At 43.7% G+C, this 15,350-nt stretch overlaps 1 protein-coding gene across 1 annotated transcript in view; it reads right to left on the reverse strand.

The window, feature by feature from the left end:
- The window catches only part of LOC308704148 (NLR family CARD domain-containing protein 3-like), a 1,230,758-nt gene that overhangs the window by 1,191,678 nt on the left and 23,730 nt on the right, over nucleotides 1-15,350 (reverse strand). Inside the window, exons 2-3 of the mRNA XM_081388260.1 lie at nucleotides 2,161-2,328; nucleotides 1,920-2,093 (exon numbers count right to left, since the gene is read on the reverse strand). Coding sequence (XP_081244386.1) covers nucleotides 1,920-2,093; nucleotides 2,161-2,328 — 342 coding nt within the window. The remainder of the gene's footprint in view (nucleotides 1-1,919; nucleotides 2,094-2,160; nucleotides 2,329-15,350) is intronic.

Consider the following 15,350-nt stretch of genomic DNA (forward strand, 5'->3'; position numbering starts at 1 on the left):
TGAAAGAACAACTTTCCCACAGGCCATGGACTGTCATATGATGCTGTAACATCTCTTTTAGACCTCACATTTTTGGGTTCTGGGAACCATGTGTACATGGACCATTTTTATACAAGTCCAAAGCTCCTAAAAGACTTGTTTGCAATGAAGTTTGGTGCATGTGGGACTTACAGGGACAACAGAAAGGACTGCCCTCGGAATGCAGCTAATTCACTCTCTAAAAAATCTGGATGGGCCTCTTGTATTTGTGAAGTGGATGGACACACGAGAGGTATCTGTCTGTTCTACCATCCATCCTGCTTATACAGGAGACACTGCGCAGAGGAGGGTGAAAACACAAGATACATCTTATTTCACAAGATAAATGAAAAGATACATTTCCATGTCCTGCACCTGTGACTGCATACAACCAACACATGGGGGGCGTTGACCTGTCTGATCAGCTGATACAGTACTACACAACACAGCACAAAACGATGAAGTGGTACAGAAAGATTTTTCTACACTTCTTGGACATTGCTTCCACCAACTCTTTCATTGTGCACAAAGAACTACATGGTAACTTGTCCCATAAAGAGTTTATGGAGCAACTTATCACAGAGCTCTGTGGTGTGTCACAGAAAACAGCACCAAAACGGACCAATAGTGACCATGTTCTTAGTTCAGGCCTCACAGCACCTTGATGGGCCATTAACCATTGGGGGAGTGTCTTTAGTCTCCCCTGGTGTGAATTACATTAATATTCACGGCCATTAACACTCCCACGCATACAGCAGTGCTGACACAAAAACTGACTTATAACAATTTAAATTGTTATACTGTTGTTTGTGAAAGAGTGGTCAGAATGATTTTCACATCATTTTGTAGTAAAGATTCTAGCCTACAAGAATGGCAACTCAAAAGTCTTGTGGACAACTATTCAGTATGTGTTATATGGCCTTATTGCGCATTTCCCCAAAACTTACTAACCATGCATAATATTTTTTTTTCTATAAAATGCAAACATGTACATTAGGGTTTGCTGAATATTATTCATGCACTTTATTATTTTATTTTTAATTTGGAGCCTAATGCGCAATGCGCTGTGCCCACTGTTTGTATTAGTTCTGAGCCCATGCTTTATTTTTCAGTTATGCACTTTATTTCGTTTCTGCTCTTGATCTGGTTTGTTTAATAAAAAAAAAATTTTTATTAAAGTGTACAAGAGTACACTTTAAAAACATACTATTTTGTGTTTAAGAGTGAAAGCTTTAAGTTAATAGTCTATTTGTGTCTCAGCCGCGAAGCTGAGCTCCTATGTTCCTATGCTGAAATGATAGTGTCTGTCAGTTATTATATTACATATGACAAAAAAAATTGTCTAAATTATGTTGCATGTTCCTCAAAAGTTCTTGTGATGATATCACTAGTTGACAACATAGTACTATTTTCGGAAATCATAGGCTATGATATTGCGCAGGTGCACGTGATGCAACGCTGTTAGAGCCGACAGACTTGTGTGTCAGACTCATTTCAGTGCAAAATAATTAGGTCAAAAACAATTTAATATACTGCAAATAACCTACTAGTTTTTTATGTTTATTTATAATTCATTTAGGCAGACAACAAGGCTACCAAGTACTGCGCACAGTGCGCAGCTAATTAATTTAACGTTTTTTTTTCCTAACGTCATTTTTAGTCGATTTTTTGTCGAAAATTTCAGGAGTTCAGTCGACCAAGATTATCTTTGGTTGATTACAGCCCTAATGTGCATCCATTTTGCTCACATATTATTGTAGCAGAGTTTGTGCTGAAAACAGCAAAATTACATGTTGGCCAATGGTATGTTGTAAGTAGCTGAAATAAGCACAAATGTCAGGGCATGTCAAAACCTCTCAAGGGCCCCCAAAACACCTCAGACCCCAGAGGGTTATAAATACCTCAGAATCTGCAGCTGACAGTTTGGGCTTTTCAGTCCATCAAAAATAATCTTCACTCCTGAATCCTGCAGGTCATTGCTACTCAGATCCAGTTCTCTCAGGTGTGAGGGGTTTGAACTCAGAGCTGAAGACACATAACCACAGCCTTCCTCTGTCACCCTACAGCCAGACAACCTACAGAAACACACATCAACATTATGACCAGCAGACTGTAAATAATCTCTCATATGTTCTTAAATACCTCAGTATCTGCAGCTGACAGTTTGGGCTTTTCAGTCCATCAGAGAGCACTCCTGAATCCTGCAGGTTATTGTTACTCAGGTTGAGCTCTCTCAGGACAGAGTTTGAGGACTGTAGAGCTGATGACACAATTTCACAATCCTGACCAGTGAGATTACAGCCAACAAGACTAGAAGAGAGTAAATACTGCACAATAAGTTGGGGTTCAGGGTGCTTTTCTTTAAAGGGGCAGCAGTAGCACATTAAAAAACAAAAAAACAAAAATAGATGAATAAATAATTGGCAATACAAAGATAAAATAAAGTTAAATATTGTGAAATATGTGGTTGTTGTGGAGAAGTAGTCCACATTGGTGGATGAACAGCTGTCCATAGGGTTCCGTTGTCCATAGCATAGTTATTTCAAACTGAAGTAGTATTTATTACAAAAAAGTAAATATATACAATGTAACTTTTCTCTTTTAGCTACTAATGAGGGTTTATCACATAGATCAAATAACTTGTTTAATGAACTTGAGCAAACATTCTACCATTTTCTTAGGTGTTTTATTCCCCCAATGCTGGCACTTTCTAATAATAATTCAAATGAAGTACTAGAAAAACATTGTCTTTGATTTCACAAAAAAAAATCATCTTAAGGTTATTATCTGCGAATGTCCCGTGAAAGAAAATGAAGTTATGCAACCTGAAGAAAAACATTAGTAATTATAACATTATAATCTGTCATGGATTTGTTTTTCAGATGGTGATGCAGTTTCCATAATGTCTGTGGGAGAATAAAAACGGGGGTGAAATTAAGAAATAGCATAGACAAATTAAAAAGCATATAAATAACAGATATGTGAAATAAGATGTTAATTGTATTAAGTATATGCATTTAAAAGTAAGTTTTAAACATGTGAAACGAGATTACATTTATTTAACTATTTCTAAAGGTAAGTTTTAACCTTTTAAAGGGACACTTCACCCATTTGCATTAAGCTTTGCATTGTTAGAAACCCAGTCATACTATTGAATGGTCGTGCAACACTCTCTCATTTTCCCCTGAGACGGGAGAAATCTGTTATTTACCTCTTACACTTCCTCCTACAATGACGCAAAAATCGTCATTTTGCGTCATTGTAGGAGGAAGTATTAGAGGGGGGGATTTCTGTTAAGACTACAGACACTAGTTTCTCATCTTTCCCAGGGTGGGGCGCGCTCACGCTACAGACCTATTACAGATCAGTGGGTGGGACTTTACTCTCTGAAACTGAAAGCAATATCCTCCATCTTGTTTGAAGCTAAGCTAACAGGCGCTGTGGAGACAGATGTAAAGTTATGACAATAGCGGAGGAGAGTGCTCAATATGATATAGAAGAAGAGGATTTCGGAAGTCTGATGCTTGAATCAGGTGTTTGTGGCTACCTTTACAAGCCGCATTATAGCGAAGAGCAGCCGAGGCAGAAGACCTGCCTGCCGCGGACGAGGAGCCCGGACTGGCTCGAGTTAGGGCGGACTGGTGGCGCCGGTGATCTCACTATGCAATTACGAACCGCTACGAACACAGAGATAGAGTCCGTCTGCGGCAAAGAATTTCAACGATGACAATTTCTCCTGGACGAAATCTCTGAATCAGACGAGGACACGGACGTTTGTGTTGAGAACTATCCTAGTTTCGCACCGCATATGTTCTGACTGAACATCCAGGTACCATGCAATAATTCACCTTTTCGAAAGAAATACAAACGAGGAGTAATGCACTATATGAGTTCGCCAACTAACTAGACATTTTGTGTGAATGTGAAATGAATTTCAAGCTCTGGTAGTAGCTAGCCTTGTAGACGGAAGAGTGATTTCTCTTATAGGCAGATATGCGCTTTCTGGATTAGTGGGAGTGGCTTGCGGAGCTGTGCAATGTGGTGCATTGTGGGAGTTGTTGTCTTTCATACAAATGCGTTCTGAAGTTATTTTTTGTCTTTTCTCGGTCACGAAGGCACCAAATTCAAAAATTATTTTACATTTCGACTACATATATGACCCACTTTAAATAAAAAACAATGTTCAAATGGGTGAAATGACCCTTTAAACACCACATTATATGAGTTAAGAATACAAATGTCTGTCTGATAGTCTCTCAGGAGTGTATAAATAGCCAATCGTGGAATTTTTCTGCACCGAAGAAATATGTTAGAGTGAATTGTTTTCAGATTACACAGTCACATCCATAAATAAAACAATCTAGATTATATGAAACAAGTTAAATGATCAAGTATGAGTATTTTAATCTAATACACAACAAAACACTGACTTACATAGATAAAACATAAATAGTGAATATTAGTTCATATTATTTTAAATGTTAAATTATCAAGTATAAATATTTTAATCTAATGCACAGCGAAACTGCCTTACATAGATAAAACATAACATAGTGAATAATAGTTCACATTGTTTGAAATGTTAAATTATCAAGTATAAGCAATTTAATAGTGAACTAGATGTACCGCATGGCGGTACAAAATATGACCGCCGCTCAGGCCTGCACTGGCTTTCCACAAAAAGAAATGACGTGGAGCAATTTGGCTGTATTGCGTGTTTATGTATATACCTAAAAAAAGTAGTAGTATGTGCATGTCTGTCTGTGTGTGTGTGTATGTGTGTGTGTTTGTGTATGTGTGTGTCTGTGTGTGTGTGTGTCTGTGCGTGTATGTATGTGTGCGTACATGTGTGTGCACGTGTGTGTGTGTGTGTCTGTGCATGTGGATTTGTATGTGTGTGTGTCTGTGCGTGTGGATGTCAGTGTGTGTGCATGCTTGCGTTTGTTTGTATTCCTGCATGTGTGTGTGTGACAGTTAGGGTTGCCAACTTCAGAAAAGGAAAATGCGGGACAATCGTGGTTATTTATAGGAAAATGAGGGACACTCAAAATATTTGTACTGTATCACACAGTGTACGTCATTTCAGTGTCTGCAGTTAAATTTGTGTTTAAAAGGTTATCAGACATAAACACATTTGTATTGCTTAACCTATTTATGTATTTAATTCTAAAAATAATTTTAATGTCATACATGAAAAAAGTCACATTACAAACAAACCATTTAGTAAGATTATTTTTTGGGAAAAAAAAATAAAGTAATTGCCTACTTTTATTCAGCAAGGATGCATTACATTAATCAAAAGTGACAGTTAAGATAATGTTACAAAAGCTTTCTATGTACTTTCTAAAAGCTTTAAAACATTAATAATAATCAGAAATGTTTTTTGAGCATATTATTCCCTCAGGTAGATTACATGTTTTCTTGCGTGGCTGGATGTTAGACTAATGAACAATAATCACGTTGTTTGCATTCGCCAAAATTGATTAGCCGAAATCAAAACGTGGACAGTGAAAGGAAATTACCGTTAGCGCGAGACGAATCCGGCTTGAAGCGGAAGCGACCAGACGGCAGAGGATGTTCGCAAATCAAACAATGATTTGTCTGAAAACAGTGATTAAAAAAAGCTGTGATTGGATGATGACAGGTGTCGGTGATCATTCTCAAGTGTCGTGGTCAGCACTGCTGCTGTTGCTGTTGTATCAGTCAGTGGTTTATCAGCTTTTCAAAAAACGGGACACGGGAGGTCATGCACGGGACAAATAAATTAGACCCAAAATACGGGACGTCCCGCCTAATTTGGGACAGTTGGCAACCTTAGTGACAGTATCATCCTAAACCAGCAACCCTTCGCTCAACACCACCATCTACAGGCCAATGAGTGTACAGTCACTAAATGTGCACATAAATGAATTTATTTTATACCCCCCCATGGATGAAATTCTACGAAACTTAGCATACCCCCAGAGGATGTCAAGTTAATCATACACATGAAATATGGTGCAGTTCTGAACATCTCAACTGAAGATAGGGGCGATTAAAGTCATTTTTTATGGGAGGGGCGCAAATCACAAATGAGTGATTATGGGCTAGGTTGATGTGGGCCCTTAAGAGCAACATACCATAAAAAATTCTTCATCCTCGGTGCCACGGTTCAGGTAGTTATTTAGGAAAAACTGCATTTTTGGGGTTTGGGGGGGGGGGCAGCGCGGGGGGGGGGGGGGGGGTTGTGCCCCCCGGGGACCAAACGTAATTTTTCCGTAGAAGTCTAGTGGGGCTACATGCCCACCAAATTTCATGTTCCCCGGTGTTTCGGTGTCCCTGGTAGCGTTGACGAAAAAATTCAGCAGATGACAAAAAAAAAAAAAAAAACTTTGACAATCGATTATGGGCTAGGTTGATTTGGGCCCTTAAGACCAACATACCATAAAAATTTCTTCATCCTCGGTGCCACGGTTCAGGTAGTTATTTAGGAAAAACTGCATTTTTTGGGTTTGGGGGGGCCCAGCGTGGGGGGGGAGTGGCTCCCGGGGACCAAATGGAATTTTTCCGTAAAAGTCTAGTGGGGCTACATGCCCACCAAATTTCATGTTCCCCGGTGTTTCGGTGTCCCTGGTATCGTTGACGAAAAAATTCAGCAGATGACGAAAAAAAAAAAAAAAAAACTTTGACAATCGATTATGGGCTAGGTTGATTTGGGCCCTTAAGACCAACATACCATAAAAATTTCTTCATCCTCGGTGCCACGGTTCAGGTAGTTATTTAGGAAAAACTGCATTTTTTGGGTTTGGGGGGGCCCAGCGCGGGGGGGGAGTGGCCCCCGGGGACCAAACGAAATTTTTCCGTAAAAGTCTAGTGGGGCTACATGCCCACCAAATTTCATGTTCCCCGCCGCTACGCTAGCGGCGGTCATAATAATAGTTCATATTATTTGAAATGTTAAATTATCAAGTATAAGTATTTTAATAGTGAATATTAGTTCAAATTATTTGAAATGTTAAATGATCAAGTATGAGTATTTTAATCTAATACACAACAAAACACTGACTTACATAGATAAAACATAAATAGTGAATAAAGTTCATATTATTTGAAATGTTAAATTATCATGTATAAATATTTTAATCTAATACACAGAGAAATACTGACTAGATAAAACAAAATAGTGTATAATAGTTTGTTTTGTTTGAAATAAGATGTTAAATTATCAAGTATTTTAAAGGTAGTTTTAAACGTGTTGAAGTGAACTTACCATCGGTGAAATTAGGAGGTATTTTTGTCTCTGCATGGTTAAAATCATAGATCCTTGAATTTAGAATCCTTGAGCAGAAGAGATGTTTGTTCTCCATTTGCTAAATTCAAAATGAGGATTGTTTTCATCATGGCAGGGGCACAGGCCCTCCCCTTCCTCTCTGCGTATTTGCTATATTAGCATATGCAGTTTGTTTCAGAAAACATCAAGCAATTAAAAGACCTGGGGTCTCATTTATAAAACTGTGCGTAGGAACCTTACTAAGTGCGCCCGAAAGCCAAAAATGGCGTACGCAAAAAAATATTCGGATTTATAAAACCGTTCGTACGCCAGAACCTGCGCAGAATTCACTTTATAAATCCCAGTCAGTGGAAGATTGTGCGCACATGCGTCTCCTCCCCGAAATAACCATATATGGAGCTTACAACGCCTAGTTTTACTATGCAGATCCTCATCTGCATATCATTTGCATATGATTATTCATCCACGTGATAACGTTTAACGGTACAAGACACATTACATTAATAAAAATCAAGTAGTTGCCTATCCTTGCCTTGTTTTTGAATACATAAATCAAATAGAGTAAAATACATTTCAGAGAAAGTTTTTCTCAATCTTTTCCACTGGCCGAATTGTATTTTTAATTGATATTTTTAGGCCTTGGGCATTATTTGCACGAAACTATTTTCTCAGACAATCTGGTATTATCATGATAAGCAGTTATCTCTGTGGTTAAAACATTAAAACACAGCATGCCAGAGGAAAAGTGTTCAAAAACACCGCATCCACAACAAATATTTCTATTGATTGAATTTGAATATAAAAATGTTGTAACTTCTCAGTAATGATTTCATGTTTAAGTGCTTAACTCCATTAATTTGAATGGCATATTTAATCTAAATGTTTATATCAGAAGTAAAACATAGTTTAAATCATTATTTTATTTATTTATTTAAACTGTTTGTGGCGAGGGGGGCGTGGTTCAGCGAGGTCTGCGACAGGAGAGAGAGCGGGGAGAGAAGCAGCGGTAAGTGGGTTTAATACGAAATTATTGACACCTGTGTCTCGTTGCAGTAATTGGCGTGGGGAGACTGCATTTAAGGAGAGCTCTCACAAGCCATGGGGGAGAGAGAAGGACTGAGCACTCGTGGGACTGGGGAAGAAAGCGGACTGAGAAACCTGTGGACTGAGAATACAAAACTGCTTGTTGCTGTAAACATTTTATTGAGTTTGTGAGCGCGTGTGGCGCGATTGTTATGTACGAATTGAGTTGATTATTAAAACACCCACGAGTCTCAGTCAGCCGACCCTGGTCTCCTTCCTTCTCACACACGAACTAAGGGATTTTCATTACACTGGTGCCGAAACCCGGGAAGGAAGGAGAACGCCGCCGCCGAAATGCAATCTCCGCCAGGAATATCGGGAACGCCATTTGCGGACATCATTACATCGCTCGCGGGTCTACATCAAGAGAACCATCAAGCCCTGCTGGACTTGCGGGCCGATCAGGAGAAACGGTTCCACGTCATGATGCAAGCCCAGCAGGAGGACCGCGAGCTGTTCCGGAGCTGGCTGGACCGGGGGGTTCGGACGGAGTCGGCTTTCCCCGGCGCCGCGGCCACCGCAGCAGCTCACATGCCTCTGAATAAGATGGGACCCGCTGATGATCCCGAGGCCTTCATGGACTTGTTTGAGCGGACGGCCGAGGCATGTGAGTGGCCACAGGCCAGCTGGCCGGTGCGCCTGATACCACTACTGTCGGGGGAAGCCCAGAAGGCTGCTCAACAACTGCCCGTCCAGAACCTCCTGGTGTACGCCGATCTACGACGAGCTATTCTCCAAAGGGTCGGCCTCAACCCTGAACAACATCGACAGCGCTTCCGTTCACTGGAACTGGCGGAAGCGGGCCGACCCTTTGTCCTGGCGCAGCAGCTCCGGGACTCGTGCCGCAAATGGCTGTTGGCCGGAAGAAGCGACGCCGAGGACATTATCAACAAGGTGGTACTGGAGCAGTTCATTTCCCGTCTGCCAAGGAGGACTGCCCAGTGGGTCCAGTGCCACCGACCGGCGTCGCTGGATCTGGCCATCCAACTGGCGGAGGACCAGTTGGCGGCGTGCTCCGGGGTCGGCGAACCCCTGCCATCAATCTCTCTCTCTCCCTCTCCTCCTGTCCCTCTCTCTACCCCTCCCCCTAAACCTGTTCCTTTCCCCAGGACCCGTATCAGTGGCCCGCCACGGGCCTACCCAAGATGGAGGGCTGGAGCAGAGCTTCCAGCCGGGCCGCGAGGCCCCGTCAGGGGGCCGGGGTCCCAGGAGGGACTCGATGGCGCGGCTGCACTCTCCCCACGCCAATCACTGGACCCACTTTCTGCCACTAGGGCGGCGGGAAAACCTGGGCCGGTCTGTTGGCGTTGCGGGGATCCGGGCCATTTCGTGGATAGGTGCCCGGTTATGGAGGTGGGGACGATGGTCCGGATCCCGGACGTCCCGCAGACCGCCCCTGATCAAGCCGGGTTGTACCAGATACCTGTGAGTATTAAGGGGGGTACCTATCAGGCATTGGTGGATTCTGGTTGTAACCAGACCTCTATCCATCAAAGTCTGATACAATCTGGGGCATTGGATACGGGCCGCATGGTTAAGGTGAGGTGTGTGCACGGGGATATAGTGGAATACCCGTTAAGAGCCATCACTATTAAATTTAGGGGACAAAATCATTGTGTGGAGGTGGCAGTTAGTCCGCGCCTCCGACATCCGTTAATTTTGGGGACAAATTGGCCAGCCTTCGAACAATTATTGGGGTGTTTGACAACGGATGTCTCTGGGAAAAAGAGAGGGCGGGGAAGGGGAGCTAGCACTCAGGTGGGAGAGGCTGTACCTGGACCTAGCCGGTCTGTTTCAGAGGATGCGAGCGGCGTGGAGAGGTTAAACCTCTCCAACCGCGATGACTTTCCTCTGGAACAGTCGCAAGATGAGACGCTCAAACATGCGTTTGAACAGGTCCGTTCCATCGATGGGCAGCCCCTCCAACCTGATCGCGCGCTCTCCTATCCTTATTTTGCCATAATTAACGACCGGTTGTATCGAGTGACCCAAGACACTCAGACAAAGGAAGATACAACCCAATTGTTAGTACCACGGAGCCGTCGGGAAATGCTTTTCCAGACGGCGCATTGTAATCCGATGGCTGGGCATTTAGGAATGACTTCCACACTAAATCGTCTAATGACCCGATTCTTTTGGCCGGGCATTCACGAGAACGTGCGCAGATGGTGCGCGTCGTGTCGTGAATGTCAGTTAGTGAACCCACCGGCCGCCCCAAAAGCGCCTTTGCGCCCTTTACCTCTCATGCAGGTCCCCTTCGAGAGAATTGGGATGGACCTCATCGGGCCATTAGAACGAACCGCACGGGGACATCGCTTTGCGTTGGTCATAGTGGACTACGCAACGCGATATCCCGAAGCAGTGGCCCTCCGCACCATTTCCGCTAAAAGTGTGGCGGACGCACTGTTTCGTTTAATCTCCCGCGTGGGAATCCCGAAAGAGATTCTCACGGATCAGGGCACCGCGTTTATGTCTCGCACGTTAAGCGAATTGTACGAATTATTGGCCATTAAATCGGTACGAACCAGTGTCTATCACCCACAAACGGACGGGCTGGTCGAACGGTTTAATCGCACGTTGAAGACAATGATTCGTAAATTCGTACAAGAGGACGCGAAAAATTGGGACAGATGGCTAGAACCCCTCTTATTTGCTGTGCGCGAGGTCCCGCAAGCCTCCACGGGGTTTTCCCCATTCGAGCTTCTTTACGGACGTCAGCCTCGCGGGGTTTTAGACGTCCTGAAAGAAACTTGGGAGGACGGACGCTCGGATAGCAAAAATGAAATTCAGTATGTCGTGGACCTGAGAGCAAAACTCCATACACTGGGGTGGCTCTCTATGGAGAATTTGCTCCAGGCTCAGGACAGGCAAAGCCGGCTATATAACAGGGGTACTAAGCTTAGAGAATTTACACAGGGAGATAAAGTGCTCGTGTTACTACCAACTTCCAGCTCTAAATTATTAGCTAAGTGGCAAGGACCCTTTGAGGTCACACAGCGAATAGGCGATCTCAATTATGAAGTAATACGAACGGACAGAGGCGATTCACGGCAGATCTATCACCTCAATCTCCTTAAGAAATGGAGTGAGGAGGAGTCAGTGTTGCTTGCAACGGTGGTGAGTGGGGAGGAAGATCTCGGGCCAGAGGCGATCGTCAAAGGGAAATCTCTCGCCCTGGCCCCCGGAGGAGATCACCTCTCGCCCTTGCAGCTCGCTGACATTGCAAAGATACAATCTGAGTTTGCAGATGTGTTTTCGCCCCTGCCCGGTCGTACTAATCTGATTCAGCACCACATTGAGACGGAGCCAGGCGTGGTAGTTCGCGGCCGGCCATACAGGTTGCCTGAACACAAAAAAAAAGTGGTTCAGACCGAATTAGAGGCTATGCAGGAGTTGGGGGTAATCGAGGAGTCTTACAGTGACTGGGCGAGCCCGATAGTTTTAGTTACTAAAACGGACGGCTCGGTGCGGTTCTGTGTAGACTATCGCAGGGTGAACGCAGTGTCGAAATTCGACGCATATCCAATGCCGCGGATTGACGAGTTGCTTGATCGGTTGGGCTCGGCTCGTTTTTACTCGACATTGGACTTAACGAAAGGATATTGGCAGATCCCCTTATCTCCCATGTCCAAAGAAAAGACGGCTTTCACCACGCCGTTTGGATTACACCAATTTGTGACACTTCCTTTCGGGCTGTTCGGGGCTCCGGCCACGTTTCAGCGCCTTATGGATAAGGTTCTGCGGCCCCACACTGCATATGCCGCTGCTTACTTGGATGATATTATCATCTACAGTAATGATTGGCAGCGGCATATGGAGCATGTGAGGGCCGTTCTTAGGGCGCTGAGACAGGCGGGGCTGACGGCCAACCCGAAGAAGTGTGCAGTTGGGCGGTTGGAAGTAAGGTATCTGGGTTTCCACTTAGGTCATGGGCAGGTGCGTCCTCAAATTGATAAGACCGCAGCAATTGCAACCTGTCCGAGACCTAAGACCAAAAAGGAGGTGAGGCAGTTCCTGGGGCTGGCGGGATATTATAGAAGGTTTATTCCTGGTTATTCGGACCTCACCAGCCCGCTGACTGACCTCACTAAAAAGGAAGTGCCAGATACGGTCCAGTGGACGGGGCAGTGCCAACAGGTTTTTACCAAGGTTAAGGCTGCTCTGTGTGGCGGGCCGCTCTTACACTCCCCTAACTTTTCTCTCCCTTTTTTGTTGCAGACTGACGCGTCGGACAGGGGGCTGGGTGCTGTACTGTCCCAGGAGGTGGAGGGGGAGGATCGCCCGGTGCTGTACATTAGTCGCAAGCTCTCAAAGAGAGAGACTAAGTACAGCACCATTGAGAAGGAATGCCTGGCCATCAGGTGGGCGGTCCTCACCCTTCGCTACTACCTCCTGGGACGGGAGTTCACCCTCTGTTCGGACCACGCTCCCCTGCAGTGGCTCCACCGCATGAAGGATACCAACGCGCGGATCACTCGTTGGTATCTCGCTTTACAGCCTTTTAAGTTCCAGGTGATCCACAGGCCGGGTGTACAGATGGCTGTGGCCGACTTTCTCTCCAGGAGAAGGGGGAGGGAGGCTGCAGGCCGGATGGCTCCCCGGCCTGAGTCGGGCGGTGGGGGTATGTGGCGAGGGGGGCGTGGTTCAGCGAGGTCTGCGACAGGAGAGAGAGCGGGGAGAGAAGCAGCGGTAAGTGGGTTTAATACGAAATGATTGACACCTGTGTCTCGTTGCAGTAATTGGCGTGGGGAGACTGCATTTAAGGAGAGCTCTCACAAGCCATGGGGGAGAGAGAAGGACTGAGCACTCGTGGGACTGGGGAAGAAAGCGGACTGAGAAACCTGTGGACTGAGAATACAGAACTGCTTGTTGCTGTAAACATTGTATTGAGTTTGTGAGCGCGTGTGGCGCGATTGTTATGTACGAATTGAGTTGATTATTAAAACACCCACGAGTCTCAGTCAGCCGACCCTGGTCTCCTTCCTTCTCACACACGAACTAAGGGATTTTCATTACACTGTTATTTGCGTCAGTTTCACTAAACGGCCCAACGCGCTCGCTGGCGCGGACATTTAAGAAGGGATGGATATTTGCTTCAAGTGACAGGCTTGGTGAGTGAAATTATATTTGTATTATCTTTCTGTATACAGTATGTTACATTTTCTTTAGATTTTCTGTGACCAAAAAGAAACTTAACTCCAGCTCACCATCGGTGTCGCCAATTCCCTTTGTCTCCAGAATGTGCGTACGCACGGCTCAAGGTTTGCTTAAAGGTGCGCACATTCTCCCGTCAAGTTTGTTTTTTATAGATCACAACCTTTGCGTGGGAACTGGCGTACGTACGTTTCCAGCCCGGTTTTGTGCGTACGCACGCTTTATAAATGAGACCCCTGGTGTTTTACAATCAAAGACGCCACAGTCTCCTATCATAAAATCTCCTGATTTGAAGCATTCCTGTCAGGAAGGGAGACCCCAAAATGTGCCCATTCTGACACTTCACAGGGACCAGGTTGTAAGATCAGTATAGTCAGGGGTCAAAACAAAAGAGCCAGGAAGTTACATTTTATATAGCCTACTCTTATCAGTGATTGTTATGATAAGCTAAATCATCCTTACTTCCTGGGGGAGCTGTCCCCCATCCTGTTGTTCTAGGAGAAAGAAAGATGCACCCCAAAATGACACCTCAATTCTGACACCTTTTGAAGATCAGATTTGTTTTTCTAACATTTAAACTTAGAACGCATTATAGAACATCCTTTGACTTTATGAATACACAAAAATGACAGCTTAATGCTTTTTATATTTGTGCATTTATTTAAAGACTGCATGTAGGCCTACCATTTTGACGCTTGTGTTACCTTACTTATTTGGCAATATTAAAGGTTTTTATGAAATATTATTTCTATTTTTCAGCACATGCAGTCAGAGTTACAGAAAATAATAATAGTGCAACAAATAAGGGGATTATGTTTTATTTATTTTAATCAGGTTTGTTAAAAGTATGCTTGAATGATGTTAGTTCATCTGTCCTACCATGTATTTGCTGTAAGTCAAGTCAAGTCAAGTCAAGTTTATTTATATAGCGCTTTTCACAACACAGGTTGTATCAAAGCAGCTTCACAGTATTAAATTAAAATAATACATCAATGTTTGTTTCTTGTGGAAAACGTCCACGTTTGGTAATGCTGATCAATAGTATTGTTGATTAATTAAATTAAATAAAATATCCCCAAATATCCCCAGCTGAGCAAGCCAAAGGCAACAGTGGCAAGGAACCGAAAAACTCCATCAGGTGACCTAATGGAGAAAAAAAAAAACCTTGGGAGAACCCAGGCTCAGTCGGGGGCCAGTTCTCCACTGGCGTTTATAAACTAGAGGTCGGATTTAACTGTAAGATTAAAAGTATTATATGAATGCCTGACTGAAGAAATGCGTCTTTAATCTAGTTTTAAACTGGGAGAGCGAGTCTGAGCAATGAACAGTATCAGGAAGGCTATTCCAGAGTTTTGGAGCTAAATGTGAAAATGCTCTCCCTCCTTTGGTGGACCTAGATATCCTAGGTATGACCAAAAGCCTCGAATTTAGTGATCTTAAAGAGCGCAATGGATTATAGGGCGATAGAAGATCCTTTAAATAGGCTGGAGCTAAGCCGTTTAGGGCTTCATAAGTCAGTAGCAATACCTTGTAGTTAATACGGGACTTTATAGGTAACCAATGTAGTGATGATAAAGTCGGTGTTATATGATCATATTTTCTTTATCTAGTAAGAACTCTAGCGGCGGCATTTTGGACTAACCGTAGCTTGTTTATTGAGGTTGCAGGACAACCAGCTAATAAAGCATCATAGTAATCTAGTCTCGAGGTCATGAATGCATAAACTAACTTTTCTGCATCAGAAACTGATAGCATATTACGTAGCTTAGCAATGTTTCTAAAGTGGAAAAAGGCTGTTCTTGTAACATATGAAATATGATTATCA

This window comes from Scardinius erythrophthalmus (genome assembly GCF_964197995.2).
Source record: "Scardinius erythrophthalmus genome assembly, chromosome: 16".
NCBI lineage: Eukaryota > Metazoa > Chordata > Actinopteri > Cypriniformes > Leuciscidae > Scardinius > Scardinius erythrophthalmus.